Here is an 18,738-nt window from a genome sequence, read left to right on the forward strand (position 1 = left end):
AAGACGGCGGGCGCGCACGTCCCGGTGGCGGGGCACGCTGACGCCACAATGGGGACGGCGCGTGACGGCAGAGCGCGGGGGCTGGGCCTACCCGCCGCGGGTGCGCCCGGGACGGCTGGCCCGAGGCCTAAGCACCACCAGTTCAGCGGTCGTTGGGATGCCAAGATTCTGAAATAAAAGCCATGTTTTCATGCTTTCTGCCGCAGGCCGCCCTGGGGAGGTGAGGGTGACCGGGTCTGGGGACCAGAGAGAGGGCCACGTCCAGGTGACAAGTCATTGCTCGAGAACGAGCAGTCGTCGGCTCGCTTGGACACCGAACCTCCTGTTAACGCGGAGCTGGAGGTCTGGGAGGAAACGGGGACAAGAACGCGCACCGGGACAGCGTGGGGCCAGTGGACCGCTTCTGGGCACGGGCACGGGGGCACGGACCGGTTCTGGGCACGGGGACGGGGGCACGGACGGGTTCTGGGCACGGGCACGGGGGCACGGACCGGTTCTGGGCACGGGGACGGGGGCACGGACCGGTTCTGGGCACGGGGACGGGGGCACGGACGGGTTCTGGGCACGGGGACGGGGGCACGGACGGGTTCTGGGCACGGGCACGGGGGCACGGACGGGTTCTGGGCACGGGGACGGGGGCACGGACGGGTTCTGGGCACGGGGACGGGGGCACGGACGGGTTCTGGGCACGGGGACGGGGGCACGGACCGGTTCTGGGCACGGGCACGGGGGCACGGACGGGTTCTGGGCACGGGCACGGGGACGGGGGCACGGACGGGTTCTGGGCACGGGCACGGGGACGGGGGCACGGACGGGTTCTGGGCACGGGCACGGGGGCACGGACGGGTTCTGGGCACGGGCACGGGGACGGGGGCACGGACGGGTTCTGGGCACGGGCACGGGGGCACGGACGGGTTCTGGGCACGGGCACGGGGACGGGGGCCCGGGCGGGTTCTGGGCACGGGCACGGGGGCACGGACGGGGTCTGGGCACGGGGACGGGGGCACGGACGGGTTCTGGGCACGGGCACGGGGGCACGGACCGGTTCTGGACACGGGGACGGGGGCACGGACGGGTTCTGGACACGGGGACGGGGGCACGGACGGGTTCTGGGCACGGGGACGGGGGCACGGACGGGTTCTGGGCACGGGCACGGGGACGGGGGCACGGACGGGTTCTGGGCACGGGGACGGGGGCACGGACCGGTTCTGGGCACGGGGACGGGGGCACGGACGGGTTCTGGGCACGGGCACGGGGACGGGGGCACGGACGGGTTCTGGGCACGGGGACGGGGGCACGGACCGGTTCTGGGCACGGACGGGTTCTGGGCACGGGCACGGGGGCACGGACGGGTTCTGGGCACGGGGACGGGGGCACGGACCGCTTCTGGGCACGGGCACGGGGGCACGGACGGGTTCTGGGCACGGGCACGGGGACGGGGGCACGGACGGGTTCTGGGCACGGGCACGGGGGCACAGACGGGTTCTGGGCACGGGCACGGGGACGGGGGCACGGACGGGTTCTGGGCACGGGCACGGGGGCACGGACCGGTTCTGGGCACGGGCACGGGGGCACGGACCGGTTCTGGACACGGGGACGGGGGCACGGACGGGTTCTGAACACGGGGACGGGGGCACGGACGGGTTCTGGGCACGGGGACGGGGGCACGGACGGGTTCTGGGCACGGGCACGGGGACGGGGGCACGGACGGGTTCTGGGCACGGGGACGGGGGCACGGACCGGTTCTGGGCACGGGGACGGGGGCACGGACGGGTTCTGGGCACGGGCACGGGGACGGGGGCACGGACGGGTTCTGGGCACGGGGACGGGGGCACGGACCGGTTCTGGGCACGGACGGGTTCTGGGCACGGGGACGGGGGCACGGACGGGTTCTGGGCACGGGCACGGGGGCACGGACCGGTTCTGGGCACGGGGACGGGGGCACGGACGGGTTCTGGGCACGGGCACGGGGGCACGGACCGGTTCTGGGCACGGGCACGGGGGCACGGACCGGTTTCGGGCACAGGGACAGGGACTGGGGAGGAGGCACAACTTAAGCCGTTTTTCCATTTGAAGGCCACCTGGATTTCGGGGTCAGCCAACTCCTGGATTTCGGGGTCAGCCAACTCCAGACTCCCAAGGGTATGGAGTACAGAGTGTTCCTTCTTTGCACACCTATTGTTTGTATAGGGAAAAATTCAAACAAAATGTCCGTCCATTGGGGACTGGTTCAAACTAAAGAGTATACCCATGCAAACAACAGTAGAGCTGTTTTTTAACAAGTTCTTTATGGATAGGCAATCTCTAAGATCTGTTCCATAACCGAAACAATGGAGACACAAAACAGTACATCGAGTCTGCCATCATTTGTGTGAACAGCGGTGAAGCACACGCACATCTTTGCTGGTGGACAGAGGGGTTTACAGAAGGATAAACACAACATGGGAATGCTGGTTGCCCCTGAAAATCCACGGTCAGGGAGGCACAAGGTCGGCTGGCCCTGGGCTGTCCTCGCCTCCAGGGTCCCTTCCGGACTCATGGCCCTTGTGCTGCTCCCGCTGCAGCGCCTGAAGGAGAGGCGCTTCGTCCTTGCTCACCAGTGAATCTTTGCTCAGTGCGCCACACACAGTGGGCACTCGATAAATGTTCACTCAACGCACCAACCCTGGGGTAGGCTTGACAATGAGCTTGTGTCCCACACCTGCCTTCAGTAGCAGACAGCCTGATGACACAGGTGTTCCTTTGAGATCAAGCACCTGCTGACCTGGAACCTCAGAGGGCAGAGGCAGCAGGAACATGAAATGCACTGGTACCTCCCCCACACCCATGGGCAGGAACAAGGCAAACTGAGGAAAGAAATAGACCGTTTATTCTTCACTGGAAACATCACATGCACTTTTAAAAATTTAAACTCTTTATTTAAACATTTCAATAGCATCTTATCAATTTGGTGGCAGCAAAAGAAGAACTACCAAAGACAAGTATTTTGAAAAGCATTTACAAAAATACCGTGCACAAAGTCCTATTCTGCATCTTTAAAAATAAATATTCAAAATATTTCCACCCAACTCCCAAATTTAGTTTTATATAGGAAATTTTGATTTATATATTTATCCTGTAATATCTGAAACATCTGTATACATTTTATCCAACTTAACTGCATAGGCATTTATTTAGTTCCAATTCTAAGAGTGAAAAAATGCTACTTTATGTAGTCGAGGACAGTTGTGCAGTACACATAAAACCCCAGGCAGCACCATCACTTTCTGTTTCTGAAAATACAGTGTTTATGAGAACACTGAAAGACTCTTAGCCCAATAAAACTTAAATAATTTTTAAAACATCTGTAACACTTTAAGTGCCTTGCAAATATCTCATTTATAAAGTCTGCTCAGTAAAATAGTCTAAATATTAAATATTAATTATAAACAAAACGAGTCTCCTAGGAATTGAGAATGGCCGACAGTTGTAGTAAGAGGCAAATCCCAACTAGAGCCAGGAAGAAAGTGCCGCCATAAGAAAAATTATAAACCACATTCATCATTACAACGTAATGATGAATTTGCCGCACTGGACAGTCTCCTTGGAGAACCATCAGTAGAGTAAAAACTGAAGATCCTGAAAGACTGGCAGCACATTAGTGTTCAACTTTGCAGCAAAATTTAAAACACAACCTGATGACATCCCCAAGGTTGGATTTCTGGGATCCTAGGAACACTGTGAGGTCCAACTCCAGGGTGGTCCCCCAATGGGCGGAGCCTCGCTGAGACCTGAGCGCTCCATTTAGGCGTTGGCTGAGATCCAGACCACCACCCCCTTTCAAATCAGACCCAATTCAAGCCCACGACAAAACGAATCACCCTGGATCCTGAACAGAAACAACACACCCAGGCCTGACTGTGAAAGTCTTTCTCAGAAGCAGGAGCAAATAAAGTAGAGAAACAGTTATTTCCCCCACCTGGGAACTTACGTTAACTACTGGTGCTGAAGAAAGGAGAAACCCTCTCCTAAAGGAAAGGAGTTCAGAACTCTGAAATTTGGTGGCAATGTTTTTCCCTGAAAGAAACGTGCGCTGGATGGAACAGATGAAATAGGTCTGCCCCCAAAGTCCTGTAGAAGGGCCAGTGAAAGGCTAAATATCAAAGCTTCAAGAACACTTTGACCTGTAGCTTCACTTGCTTTGTTCCTGATGTCGAGAGAATACAAGTATCAAGAGCTTTATGTTCAAAACAAACCCCCTAACAACCACATGTTCCAATGGATTCCCAGAGATGGGCTGTGGCCGGCGGATCTCAGGGAAGCCAGGCATTCAACATGCAGTGTTTCCTGTGGACAGAAGAGCGAGCGGGGCATCAGCTCCCACTGGCAAGTTTATTTAGGGGTGACGTCCTCCCGATGCTCCAGGTGCCCTGGTTCAGGAAGGGCTCCAGTGTTTGAGGCTGTCCCCGTATATACAAAATGTACAAGAACCATAGGAGGGTCTCTACTTGACAGGCTCTCCGTGAACTCTGAACCGATAGAGACATGTGTACTCAGGATGGCCCCAGTTTGAGAGAATCCGAAGCTCCACTATCTGGAAAGTTCTGTCAGGTTTTTTCTGAAATTGAAAGGGAAGGGGTCACACTTAATTCACAACATCCCAGGCCCAATCACTTCCCCCCAACTCTGACATATTTGACAGGAAGTAGCCATGTCGGAAATTAGGTGTTAGTGTGAACTCCGTCATCTATTGCAGGACACAGAGCTCAGGCAAAACGGAACTCCTCAAGAGCCACAGATTTACTATGAGTGTAACAGGACGCCCGTGTGCAGAGCAAAATATACACTACAAAGGCTCATTTGGGAAGAGCTGGGAAGCTCAGATTCCACTTTTCTCAGGGGCTAATGCCCACATACACCCCTGGGCAGCTTTGTCCTGCCCACCCGACAGGAGGAACCCACAGGCCCCTGGGAGCCGTGCAAGTCCTTACCAGAACATGGAACATCTGGAGTGATTCCCCTTCTTGATCATACATAAACTGTCCCAGAAGCTGCCCTTCCTCTTGGTATTCATTTTCTAATCCCTGAAACCAAAATCAGATAGTCATTAAATACTGGAAAAAGACACTGCATTAATTAGGGTTGCTTCCCCTCAACATAATCTGGGAGGATGAAAGCATTAATAAGGCCTTCTTGTTAAAAGCTTGGCACTTTGTTAAGGACGTCACACAATCCACAACAACACCTTGAGACAGCTGTTATTCCTCCTGTCACACAAGATAGGGAGAACCACACTGCAACCGGCAAGCTAACGAGAGACACAGGACTGACTGCCCAACTGCACAGACCACTCTGTCACCCATGTGGCCCATGGTGCCCTCAACGCTCCAGAGTGGAACCCCAGGGTGCCTGATGAGCCCAGGAAAAGGACAATACGCCGCCTTGCACAGAGAGCAGACGGGGGGTGCCAGGGGCTGGTGTGGCATGGGGACAGAGTCTCCGTCTGGGAAGATGAGCAAGTTCTATGAAGGACAGCTGTGCCAATGTGCCAATGTCCAGGGAACTGCATGCTTCAGATGGGGAAGGGGGTGACTCTGGTGTGTGTTTTGCCACAAGAAGGAAGTCACCAGCAGGAAAGAGAGGTGACTGTTGGAGTGTGTCATCACGGGGAAGGATTGCTCGGTGTGGGATGCATGGAAGCAACAATGGGCCATGGGCACACATGGCCAAACACAGCATCAAAGGACCAACACTGGGAAGTGCATCTGTACATGACACATGACTAACGTTTCTGTAGAAAGCAGCTCAGGTATGCATAAGGAAACTAAGATCTCGTAAGATAAATGAATAAAAACAAGACAAACCTACCAAAAAAAAAAAAAGGAAAGTGCATGTGAAATGCACAGCAACTTAGATGAAATATGTTGTTTTCACCTGTCAAGTTAGCGGAGATGAGAACAAGAGGGCGCAGGGAGGTCAGTGCTGGTAACCTGCCCACAGCAATGGGTCAGTGGCCCTGCAGACACTCACACCCCGTCCACCCCTTTGCCCCCTCCGCGGTGAGGCATGCAGGGCTGTGAGCGTCTGGTCTAAGGGAGGGAGGACAGCTGGCATCACAGCGACAAACTGGAGAGGTACATCCAGGTTTAGCTACAGAATGGTATTTTATGCTATTTAAAAATGTGTGCAAAGAGTTAATTGCTATCAGGGGTGCCTGGGTGGCTCAGTCGGTTAAGGGTCTGCCTGCAGCTCAGGTCATGATCCCGGGGTCCTGGGATCAAGCCCCGCATCGGGCTCCCTGCTCAGTGGGGAGTCTGCTTCTCCCTCTTCCTCTGTCCCTCTCCCACTCTCTCTCTCACTCAAATCTTGAAAAAAAAAAAAAAAAGTTAATTGCCATCAAAAAATATCTATGGGAAATTTGTTTTTTTAAGGCAAGAAACAAAATTTTATGAACTATGTTGTCTTGACTGCATAGATGCAGAAAATGCTGCAGCATGAACAATGGGAATCCTGAGTGCTCTTTTTCCAACCTGCGTGTTGGAAGTTTCCTGTCGATCTGGCAGGAAACAGTTGACACAGCTGCCTTCACAGCCCAACGGTCACATGTTCTCTGGAAACCGGACTCTCCAGGTCCACAGGCTGGGTGGCAGAGAACATACTCCCTACAAGCTGCCCTCCCCAGGAAAGGACTGGGTGGCGCCCTTGGCATCTCATCTGCTTAGAGCACTGAAGGGCTGAGGGGAGGACAGGAGCCAGCAACACCAGGAACAGCCTTTTCTGATGGGCTCATCTGTGGGCAAGGCCCAGAGCGGGCGGAGGAGGGGGAGGAGAACGGGGACCCGGCTCACTCACATAGACTGCGAAGTCCTTGGGAGCGCTGGTGATGTTGCCCGTGGGCGACAACGTCTTTGGTATGTGCTCCAGAGTGAAGGTGGTTGGGTGGATCTTCATGGATAGCCTCACCACGAGGTACCCCTGGGAGCCTCTGAATGCCCAGCAGTTACCTGGATGTATGTCAGGCTAGGGAAGAGGCAGAAGACAATGACTTAATCCATCTGACCCTCAATCGACGTGGGGGCTGGGGCACTGACCCCTGGCACAGTGAGAACTCCACGTGTAACTTCTGACACCCCACACACTTAACCACTAGCAGCCTACAGTTGACCAGAAGCCTCACCAATCACATTAAGTCGATCAACACACGGTTTATACATGTGTGATCTGCTGTATTCTTAAAATGAAATAAGCTGGAGGAAAGAAATCGTTATTAAGGAAATCATAAGGAAGAGGAAACACACTGTTCCAGCATTGCATTTATAAACACACACCTGCCAGAGTGAACGTGCGCAGCTCAAACCCCCATGAAGGGTCAACTGTAGTGAAACAAGCTCTTGAGAATGTGCCTGACGTTTTAAAACTTAAAATACAGAAACACAAAGAGAAAACACTAATAACAATGAAACAGAAACGAAAGACTTTTTTGCAAAATAAAAAACCATGAGAAGCAAAAATCAAATGACAAACTGGGGAGAGGCATTTGCAACTTAAGCCCCAGAGGGTGGCTGTCTCCGGTACGGGAGTGAGCCTCCTAACAGTTAAAATAACCAGCACCTTCAACAAAAATGGGCGAGGCAAACACAGGTGTTATCCTTTCTCACCGAAAAGATCAATAATAACGGAAGGGCCTGTGGAACCACGCACGCTAAGTGCTGGTCAGTACGCACAACGTACCCCCTTCAAGGAGTGTCGTTTGGCAAAATCCAGCAGAGGTCCTTATGCATCAACCCTCTGACCCAGCAGTCCCCTGCCGTCCCTAAGATACCCTGGCAAAAATACAAAATTGACAGGCGTTGAGGATATTTTGTTGGGAGAGGACTTTTAATAGCAAAAGAAGAGCCACCATGCCTACTGACAGGGGCCTTAGCTGAACGTGCTGTGCTGACCAGAAGCAGCCAAGTGCACGAGTCAGGTGCATGGCGCGCGGCCGCCCGCGAGGTGGAACAGGAGGGGGTGGGGCAGGGGTGCGGTGACCCCTCCACCATGTGCTTATGCTTGTACTCATTCTTGCTGAGGCCTTTTTGTTCTTCATCTACGTGTCCTGTCTGCCTGCCCTGTGAAAATGATCTGGGCCCCCAAGGATTACGCTCTGTCCCCAGACGGCACTGCAGGGACACTGCAGGTCCCTTTGGCACCCCTCCGGGTGCTGTGCACAGCAAAGTGCCTCTAGGAGTCCCCTGCTTGGGAGCAGCTTTCCCCAGCACCACGGAGGCTGGGCTTCGCGTGTGTTCCAGGGGGTGGCACGATTCAGTGAGCCCTGGCTGTGCCCTCTACAAAAAGGCAGGGCCCCGGGAGGGCTGGGGGACACTATCTCAGATGTGTCCCCACCCTCACCCCGGCTTGGTCACGGAAGTAAGAGTGAATCCTGTGTCTGCTGTTGCCAGATTCTATAAAAATTCTCTTTACTTCTAAGAAGGCAATCACCTATTCCTCCAATTTCATTACAGGTAACAGTTTCTCCTATTCCTCCCTCCCGGTTCCAGTTCCTGTGGGCATTCTCCTGACAAAGCATTCCCTCGCTCACATACATCTAACATCTGAAGTGCCGGCTACTTCCGGACGACCGGATCCAGCTGGCTAACAGGCACAATGCCGTGGTCAGTGTGGTATCGTGGGGGATGTCAAGACCATCAAGCCCTCTGCACTGTCCGAGGCAGCCAAGGCAACGCCTGAGGGGTCCTGTGAGTGGCCACAAACCGGTGCCCGGGGAAGCGACGGCGCCCCAACAGACGGCTGGGCAGGCCTGGCAGGGGCTCACGCCTGCAGGGAAGCCGCCCACACACATTCGTTACCAGCCGGGCTCCCAAGGACAATGGAAGAACCACGACAGCACTAGGGCAGGGAAATCTTAACTTACTGACACTCATGGTCAGATTAATTTGTGAATTCTTGTTTAGAAGAAAAGAACTTCTTCAAAGAAGTCAGTAATACGAGACAGCACTTTACGAGAGGAAACAAACATGGGACAATTTAAATTCTTCCTCCTCAGTCTCGGTGACCAACTGTGTAACACAAGCCAGGCACAAGCAGCCATGCACCCCAAGAGCAGCCCACAGAGGCTCCGGAGAGAGAGTGTGAAGCCCTGTCAGCTGGCGTGTGCTGTGTGCGGCGCACGGCGGTGCAGGGGAGGGGTCTCCACCTGCTCTGCCTCCTCATGGACCACGAAGCACAACCTTGTCTCACAAGGGAACACCCTCGGCCGTCACCTGGGCTGCAACAGGGCACCAGCGGCTCATGCTGCAGGGATGACCCAGAAGGACAAGGGCACGACGCACAGCCAAAGTGAGGGCACTAGAGGCCCCCCCTCTGGGGCGGTGCCGGGGTGTTGCTCTGTGCAAACCCATGGAGCTGAGCCCTTGGGTCGGCACCCTTCCGTAGGGACGTACATGATGCTGCAGTGAAAGTGGCCACAACACGGCTCCTGGCTCCTACTGGGGTCACGGGGGGGGGGGGGGGGGGACCCAGATCAGGACTCACCTGGATCACAATGCGCGGGGACTGGGAGAAGTACCAGAGCGGGATCCCAAACAGGCTGATGAGCGCAGTCTTGGTCTCGTATGTCTCAGAACAGCGCGTGCTCAGGATGCTCCCACCTTAAAGCAGAGTTCAGAGCTGCCTCAGAGTCTGCAATGGTCCCACTGGGAAGGAGTCTCCTTACCCGACAAGGATTCACTGAAAGGGGCGAACATTCTCAAGCTTTTAACTTCTATAAAGAACAGTCCAGGCTCACGTTGACTTTTTCCAAGTTCAGGGTTAAAGTCTGCAGCTGCTTCAGCACACAGGTGCCACCTCCCAAAGCAGCACCCCTGTCCGCCACTCTAGCAAAGGGGACTCTGAATGAACTTTCGTGCCTTTTACTAAGAAAGAGCAACGACTCCAACAGGCAGGAGTTCCCTGACACGCATGTGTGTCATTAGAGGGCCCACTACCCACAGGCCATAGCAACGGGACGCTCTCAGCGGCTGCTCGGGGGATGGGGGGCAGGGGGCCACGTCTGCTAACAGAACAGGTCCATGGCTCTATTTGGGGTAACATATGTATTCTGGAGTGAATACACTAAAAACTACTGAATCATAATGCTTTAATAGGGTGAAGTTCAGGTTATGCGAATTATATCTCCTTTAAAAAAAAAACATTAAAAAAATGTCCAATTTGACCCTCAACAAGAAATAGGGCAGGGGCGCCTGGTGGCTCAGGCGTTAAGCATCTGCCTTTGGCTCAGGTCATGATCCCAGGGTCCTGGGATCAAGCCCCGCATCGGGCTCCCCACAGCAGGAAGCCTGCTTCTCCCTCTCCCACTCCCCCTGCTTGTGTTCCCTCTCTCGCTGTGTCTCTCTCTGTCAAATAAATAAATAAAATCTTAAAAAAAAGAAAGAAAGAAAGAAATAGGGTAGACAGGGTGCTGGTGCCAAACCAAACAAGATGGTGTTGGAAGCAACAACAAACTCTCGAAAGAAAAAATATATAAAATAAAAGCTGGGGTGCCTGGGTGGCTCAGTCGTTAGGCATCTGCCTTCAGCTCAGGTCATGGTCCCAGGGTCCTGGGATCGAGTCCCACATCGGGCTCCCTGCTCCGCGGGAAGCCTGCTTCTCCCTCTCCCACTCCCCCTGCTTGTGTTCGCTCTCTCGCTGTGTCTCTGTCAAATAAAGTCTTTTAAAATAAAAAAATAAAAAATAAACTAAAGATAAAAGCTGCTGAGAAGTTTGTATTTGAAGAGATCGGGGTTCCCAAGTTGGGGCATGCCACCAAAGCCCCCACAGCACACGCCCAGATGCAGCTGTGGGGGCCACGTGGTGACTCTTCCTCTGATCGTGAGCGGGCAGAACCGGGAATTTGCACAAGAAGACAAAGTGATGTTGACCTTGTTGATCAACAGACCTGAACTTCTGAGCCTCTCGATTACCTGTTTAAACATTCTATCCTCATTAAAAAAAAAAAATCCTTAAATACGGACCCTATAAAAAAATACTCTTTTAACTTACAAAGAGTCAATGAATGCCTTGAGTAATGCACTGAACATTAACATTACCAAAATTCTACAGACATACAAGTCTGTCAGGATTAGCTGTGCTCCTGAGAAAATAATTATCCAGCTGAGTGGTTAAAACAGCACTTGATGTCTCTGAATTGATATGGTTTCTTCATAAATCACTGAATTTCAAAAACATGTTAACTGAAATCACTTAACAGTCTAAAAAAGTCATTCTCCATAGAACATACGCTAACAACAGTTCAGAGCCTTCCTGACCCCTGGGGGACACCAGGAGAACGTGGGAGAATGTGGGGGGGTTCGCACGCAGCGGCGGCTCTGGGCCAGTGCAGGGCCTGTGGGGACCAGGCTCCTGGCCGGGGCATCACGCAGACTGCCTACAGTGCCGGTGAGGGTGAACCAAGTCACCTGCAGGGCTCTCCGACCCTTTCATCGGCTACCGTGCGCGAAGAACCTCCCTTTCTCTGAGAGAAAATGCTGGTTCACCAGCTGTTGATCTGGAAGTCCTAAATTTTAAAAACTCAGAAAACCAAGACTTTCAGTGACACAGATGGCACCCAAACCTCCTCTAAACAGACGTGATGTCCCTCAGAGTCTTCACCCCTCTTGTGTAGTACGGACATTCACCTGTTTCCTCACAGAAACGCCCCTGTGCTTGATCCGGGGGTACCGTCCCAAACGTTGCTGAGGGGGTAGGTGACAGAAAACGTGTGGACCACAACACTTCACTAGACCACCACTGTGATGGCTCAATACACCTGGCCCTGAGGACGGGGTCCTGAGCCCGCGTGCCTGCTGCACGCACCACTTCCCCGACTTAACGGGCCACCACGTTCCCCTTCATTTCTCTGTGGAACAAAAGCAGCACCCCACCGCTCCGCTCACTCGGGAGCCGTCCTCATGGCTAGGTATCACGGGCTGCTTTCTATCTGCCACCATCTCCCCCATGGAGGGAAGGCTCCTGCGGGGCCAGGGCTGCTGGTACCCAGGACGGTCCCTGCATGCAGTAGGCACAAACCCATCACTCACTAAATGCCTGGAGGGACACGTGTTCGTGTCACTGAGCGCTCTGGGAAACAGTTTGAAAACTGCTGCTCTCGTGTCCATTACGGCACTTCTACACTTAAACGCACTTCACCACACACAAGATCATAATCGGTGTTTCTGTGGCAGTAAACTCTGATATAGCCTCCAAACTGGGATTGTGCTGATGCCAACTGATGTGAGAGCCACACGCGTCACCAGCAGCCCTTCCACGGGAGAAGCTGTCTGCCCCCTAAAGCAAGAGCGTGAGGGGCGTACCTGGAGTGATGCTCTTTCTCAGCATCGGGTTCCAGACTGCTTGGAAGTGGGGCAGGTCGCAGCGGGCCAACAGGTGACCACTGTCTTTGGTAACCAGGAGTTTACTCACCGCCAGACTCCAGAGCAAAGTCCACCATGCCAGTCTTATCCTGGGAATACAGCTTCAAGGCGTTGTTCACGATGACACGTGCTTGCTGGACACAGCCAAGTGCACAGTGGGGAGACAAGACTCAGTGTTAATGTAGAAATGAAGACCAGACATTTCCATCAAGAATACATTTTCAGTTAACTGCATTTGGGGATAACAGGCTTGGCGGGGGGTTCAGTCCTGCGCCCCTACCACAGGGGCCGACACGTGGACGTGGGACGGGGTTGCCTTGTCACCGTGGGCTCTCACACACAGCCATGACAATCATGAGCCAGAGAACCCGTGGGTTCCACAGAATACGACGAAGCAAGGACTAGAGTCTGGGACAGCAGCCCGGCACCATATTCCTGGGCAAGTCCTGTGATTTCACAAGGTGTGTGGCCACCCAGGTGGACAGCTGGGTGACAGCCACAGCAGCCGCAGCTTCCCCGCACCCCACACTGTGCTGAGCACCTCTGGCATTCCCAGCACATCTGTCAGCTCAGTAACTAGGTCACCAGCCCCATTACGACATGCACTGCATTTCTCGCTGTGCGCTTACCGCTTCTGTGATTCCGGAAATCCCTGCCTCCTTTGCAGCAGATACTACGGTTTCAGAATCTGGAACCTGCTTCGTCACAGAGATATAGTGTGTAATGTTCCTCAGGATCTGCAGCTCCAAATCCCGTAATAAAACCTGCAGGTCGTCCTTGCTTACGAACCGAGAAGAAACCGTCTGTAGCAGCCATTCGAGAGAACCGCCCTGCTCCCCGTCCGAGAACATGAGTTTGATGGTTTCTCGGACCTGGGCGTCTACCTAGGAAGACCATTTACAAGCAGAACATGAAGTTACTGTTCTAACAAAACCCTCTCAACACTTCGCTTCTGTCACCTTAACACCTCGAAACTATCACCAAGCTTCTCAAATATCCATAATGTAAATGCGACAATTCTTCCCCTTTACAATTTGAGAACCTCTCCAAAAATGCTGGAATATGTTACAGAGAACGGGAACAGAAAAGCGCAGTGTGCACCGAGAGAGCCAAGGACAGCGGCTCCGTCCACCTCGCCGGCCTGCTCCTGCGTGTGCTCCTCAGAGGGCATTTACCAAGCAGGGCGCCCCCGTGGGTCAGGTGTGGAGACAGGGGAGCCCCTTGTCCTCAAACTCAGTCTGGTAAGGAATCAGTTATGCCAACAACTTAAGTGTTACTTCACGTACGCTAGAAATGCCCTTGCATGTTATTTCTACACACCTCCCCTTCTTGCTTGGCACGAGAGATGCACAGAGAAATAATGCAGGGAGGCCCAGCTCAGCCACTCCCAGAGCTCTGTGGCACCGCACGCCACAGACACCCGGCTACGTCCTCCCCGTGCCTGTCTGCCCAGCGCTTTCACTTCTGTTGGGGGAGTCCCAAGAGTGAGGCTGCTACTTGCAAAGAGTAAGCATCTTTGTAACTGGTAAATCCCCTAAGACATCCCACCCCCAAAAGGCTGCAGGCGTTCACGATGCCGCCAGGTCAGCACTGGGGCGACTGATCTCCTTCTTGCAAACCCAATTAGTGGAACTGAGTGGCCTGCTCACATGCTTTGTCCACATTCCCACTGTCTCCTTTCCTGGCAACTTTAGGAGCTCTTTGCAGAGCGGAGATAAGTTTATCACCTGTATCGCAAATACTTTTTCCCAATCTACTATCTGCCTTTACCCAAACCATGATTTTTGCCATTCAAACGTTTGTTTTTTCATTTTCACGCAGCTATAAAGGTCTGGAATTCCTTTCTTGCATAAGGGTGCATGGGCCCGACACCGCCTGATCCGTGACCACACCAAGCAGAGCTGCAGAGTGCAATGTGACTCCACTGTGCTGAAGACATATGAACGGCGGACCTCCAAATCCGTGCTGGCACACGGCCGTATGCACGTAAAGAAAGTGTGGAAAGCACACTGAAGCGTTAACGTATCACAGGAAATGCCAGGAGAGTTGAATATTAACCACTCTATCTTGGATGTTTAAAAACTTCATATGTAAGAAAATAAAGGTTCTAAAGAAAACTGAGATCAACTTAATAAACCTAAAACTTCAAGTGTTCTTTTCCTTTCTGTGAGAAGACATTTTACAACTTGCCTTTCCTTGGATGGTATCAACCTCTTCACAGCTGGTTTTCAAATGCTGCCATCTGGACAGTTCAGATTTCAGCTGACCCAGTTCCAGGTCCAGATGCTTCACCACGGAGAGGAGGTGCTGCTCTTCCTCAACTCCGCTGGCAAGTCCACGGGAGGAGGGAGGAGGAAAGGAATCAGGCGTCACCAATCACACATGCGTAACATAAACGCGGGCAACAGAATCGTGGAGGGACCAGCGCCACCCCCAGACCAGTCGATACTGCACACGCCTCTACCTGTCCCACCTTAAGGTGGGACACAAACCATCAGCTTCAAGTCAAAATCCCAGAGACCCCGTCCACATCAGTCCACGCAGCGCCAACACGCACCCCGTCCGCGTCACTCCACACACCCCATCCACACCGGTTCACGCCTGTACACGCACCCCATCCGTGCCAGTTCACGCGTGTACATGCACCCCATCCGCACCGGTTCGTATGTGTACATGCACCCCCATATCCGCGTTGGTTCATGCGGCGCCTACACGCACCCCGTCCGCGTCACTCCACACACCCCATCCGCACCGGTTCACGCGTGTACACGCACCCCGTCCATGTCAGTCCATGTGCGTACACACAAATATGCCCAAGTGCCCAGGCAGGGCGTCTAACACATGCTGTAACCAGCAGCTCCCTTCCAGTGCTAGGAGAAAGCTCTCAAGACCATTTCATATTAAACACCTGTACCTTTTGAATAAATACCTGTGTCTATCTCCCTAAAACTACAAAAAGACTTCAGAAATGAGACAATATTTAACAATAATCACCATAAAGTTGAGTAAGAAATTTTCAAGCTAATGGAACGGATAACTGAATTAAAAATGTATGGCTTCAGAGTTTAATAATTCTATTTTATGTAGAAATTATACATTATAATGTAAAATATTGCAATATTATATTTCTTTTGTAAGTTGGTGTAGTTGGTGAGACACCAATAATTCATTACTCAGAAAAGCAGACTGCAGGATAAACCTTTTAGGATCCATGTACCAGCAAATCAACACACTTTTTATGGAAATAAAGGTTCTGAAAGGGAGTAAGATGTAGTCACACCCAAATCTGTCCTTCGGGAAGGATATATGGGATCTATAGCACACACAGGAGCCAGGGGTGGGAAGGTGCTTAGTTAAAGCTCATCGTCTGGTTCCCCCCGCCCCCCGGCCCCCCGCAGAGCTGTAGGAATCCCTGGAGCAACAGGAGGGTACAGGTGTCCCATCTAGACACACATGGGGGCGGTGCAGAGAGCCTGTGTCAATAAAATGAGGGGTGTGGGAAAAGATAGGCACCGTGAGTGTGTCAAGGGAAAGTCCATACTTCTAGCAGAATTCGGAGGGATGGACAAAGGTGCCAAACAAAAGCAGCCCACATATCACACCCCCAGGAAACCATCAGGGAAAGGGCCATTTAGATGGCCACAAAACAGCTCGGGGGCGGCACAGAGCCACACACACGGGTGGTCCCGGAAAGCAGGCGTCCTGCCGGCTTGAGCAGCTGCTGGGATGCTGACAGTTCACAAAGAGAAGTCCACCTGCACCAGGGCCCTGGCTCAACTGCGAGAGCACCCTAGCAGTAAGTCTCTCTGTCCTTAGGTGGCGCCAAGGGCCACCCAGAAAGAGCACTGGGAGCGTTTCCACCAGAAAGCCCGTAACTCGTGGTGCACACAGCGCTCCCTTGGGAATGATTGCTGGGTTCCACATTACAAGAAAACACACAAGACAAAATATAAATTCATCTGAAATTAACCTACCTAGCTGTTCTCAGCTTGGTCTGTTCTAATTCCTTCCGGATGGCCTAAAAAGTATGAGAAAGAACCTGTTTGAACAGGAGTTATATACTAACATTCCATAAATCACACACTTGATTAACATTGTATTTCTATATGGAACTACATGTATTTATCTGTGAATTTTTTCCCCCTCAGTTCAAAGCCCAGACCTGCCTACCACTTGGCAGGCGAGGGGTGTTTATTTTTTTAAGTAAAGGGTTTTTTGTTTGTTTTAGGGATTATACCATTTTTTTTTTAAGATTTTTTTTTAAGTAATCTCTACACCCAGCATGGGTCTTAAACCCACGACCCCGAGATCGAGAGTCACATGCTCTTCCGACGGAGCCAGCCAGCTGCCCCTCAAAGTAAACTTTTAGAAGACATACAACGTATAATCAGAGAGGTGCAGAAATCACACGGAACACCCTGATGGATTTTCAAAATGAGCAGCTCCTGTAGCACCCAGGCCAAGGAGAACATTGCCAGCACCTCTGGGAAGTCGTTTCTGAATGGGGAAGGACAAGGCCATGGCAGATTCACACATGGAGATAGGACTCATGAACAGGGTCCGTTCAGAGATGGGGGACTGACACCGCCACATCGGGGAGCCGCATCCAAACTCCAGCTGAACGAGGTCAGAATCCCCATGGCACAAAATGAAGCGAGGGCTACGCTCCTGGCCTCTGGCTTCCTTCTCCAGCCCTCCCCTCCCCATGGATACCACGGATTCTGCGGTCAGTGGGTGACTGGAACTCGCCTGGTTCCACGTGCAGGAACAGGGCAGCCGCCCCAACACCCCCAGGGCTGCGCCACGTCTGCCCCTGCATCCACGTGCCCAGGGACCCCGAATCAGAGCGCACCATAGTCTCTGTGGCTCAGATCAGGAAAAACATCCCGGCCTCCCCCTCTCTGCTTCACCGATATCTGATAATAACAGCTTTTTTGCCAGAAAATTAATGCTGTCTGTCAAAGATTCTTGCTCTACAAAGTCACTCTGCAGGAGGCTGTGTGACCTCAAGGAGAAACAAGGACTCAGGCCCCCTTGAAAAGATGCCTTGGAGTCCATGAAAAAGACACACTTGTGAAACATGAAAGCAGTAAACTGAGGTCCCAGGGGCAAGAGGCAAGAGTCAGAAAGATTTTTCCTTGCAGGCTGAGGAGCGTAAGCACACAGACGGATGCGGATGCTCTCTCGCTGAGGAAAGGTCGAGATGCATACCTCTGACTTCTCTGTCAGTTTTCCAAGAACATCTTCTAGGTTCGAGAGGCGCAATTCGTGCTCCTGGTAGAAAGTCACGGCGTCAGTCTTGGAAAGGAACACAAGTGGGAGTTAAGCAATAGACAAAAAGACCTGGAAGTTGCTCCTGCACATGAACCCCAAACACGGGACCGCCTGGTCACAGCCTGGCCTGCCGTCCTGGGGGGGCCCCTCAGTGTCCACACGTCCACCCCTCACTAGAGCGCGCACATGCCTGTGCTCAGCAGAAGACACCCACATGGGGGGCCCCCGTGTGAGGGAGAATGGGGGGAGGGGGACTGCGAGGAAAGACACACCGACCCGCTCACTGAGCTCACACACAGCACGCAACACAAAACGCAGTTCCGGGAAGGACCCGACCGGAGCACAGCCCTGCAGCACGGTTTACCAGGTGACTAAAGGGACTTACCAAGTGAGACAAGACAGTGACAAACGCATCAGAGAAGAGAGGGAACTGCTGAAAAACTGTAGTTTGTTCAAGCTACGTCCAACCAATTTGTTCAGCAATTCTTAGAAGGTGGAACAACACGGAAACCGTCAGAGTCCCTGGCAAAAGTCCCTCGAAAAGTCACTGCCAACTATCCACTCAGACGGCAGGGACGGGGGCACCGCATGCCCTGAGCGACTGAGACCCAGGCCACAACATACAGAGACACGAAGTAATTCGATACTTCCATTATTGGAAGTTGCGCTTGTTAATTACACCCTATCTCTTCCAAATTATAACTACAGTGAATTTATAAAAGTTTAAATAAAAACAAGATTAAAAATGAAATAAACCAGAGCACAAGGACACAAGCTAGCTGGAAAGATGAACCCAGGTCGCTGACGCACAGAAAGGGCATCCACGAATGCAGCCGTGAGCTTTCTCGCCGTCTGCGCCTGCCACCCAACTCCATGCCAGAATGAGAGGGTCCACTCTCGCTGTCCACTAGCCACATGTGGCCATTGCAGCTGAGAAACTAGCTTCACACCGCCCCACACAGCTGGTGGCGTGCTGGATGGCACAGTGAGGAGCGTTGGGGGGCGCGGGGTGGGGAGTCCCAGGGGACCGCAGGGGTAAGACAAGCGTGGGGGGCCTTTTCAGAAGCAAGCTGGG

General features: G+C 53.0%; 2 protein-coding genes across 10 annotated transcripts in view; both read right to left on the reverse strand.

Moving 5' to 3' along the window:
- Positions 1-188: 188 nt before the first annotated feature.
- LOC118356027 (vegetative cell wall protein gp1-like) lies at positions 189-2,828 on the reverse strand. Its single transcript, XM_035722239.1, has 2 exons — positions 2,814-2,828; positions 189-2,105 (listed from the first exon to the last, which is right to left on the reverse strand). Exons 1-2 carry the CDS (start codon positions 2,826-2,828, stop codon positions 189-191), a joined length of 1,932 nt encoding a protein of 643 aa, XP_035578132.1.
- A 19-nt stretch (positions 2,829-2,847) lies between these two features.
- The window catches only part of SUN1 (Sad1 and UNC84 domain containing 1), a 52,544-nt gene continuing 36,653 nt past the window's right edge, over positions 2,848-18,738 (reverse strand). For all 9 annotated transcript variants that reach the window (XM_027610204.1, XM_027610209.1, XM_027610208.1 and 6 more), the window contains 9 exons: positions 17,601-17,687; positions 16,364-16,407; positions 14,580-14,715; positions 13,019-13,273; positions 12,439-12,523; positions 9,514-9,629; positions 6,832-6,999; positions 4,971-5,063; positions 2,848-4,597 (listed from right to left, as the gene is read on the reverse strand). In XM_027610204.1, coding sequence (XP_027466005.1) covers positions 4,484-4,597; positions 4,971-5,063; positions 6,832-6,999; positions 9,514-9,629; positions 12,439-12,523; positions 13,019-13,273; positions 14,580-14,715; positions 16,364-16,407; positions 17,601-17,687 — 1,098 coding nt within the window. In that variant the 3' untranslated portion in view covers positions 2,848-4,483. The remainder of the gene's footprint in view (positions 4,598-4,970; positions 5,064-6,831; positions 7,000-9,513; positions 9,630-12,438; positions 12,524-13,018; positions 13,274-14,579; positions 14,716-16,363; positions 16,408-17,600; positions 17,688-18,738) is intronic.

Source organism: Zalophus californianus, chromosome 10, assembly GCF_009762305.2.
Source record: "Zalophus californianus isolate mZalCal1 chromosome 10, mZalCal1.pri.v2, whole genome shotgun sequence".
In the NCBI taxonomy this organism is placed as follows: Eukaryota; Metazoa; Chordata; class Mammalia; order Carnivora; family Otariidae; genus Zalophus; species Zalophus californianus.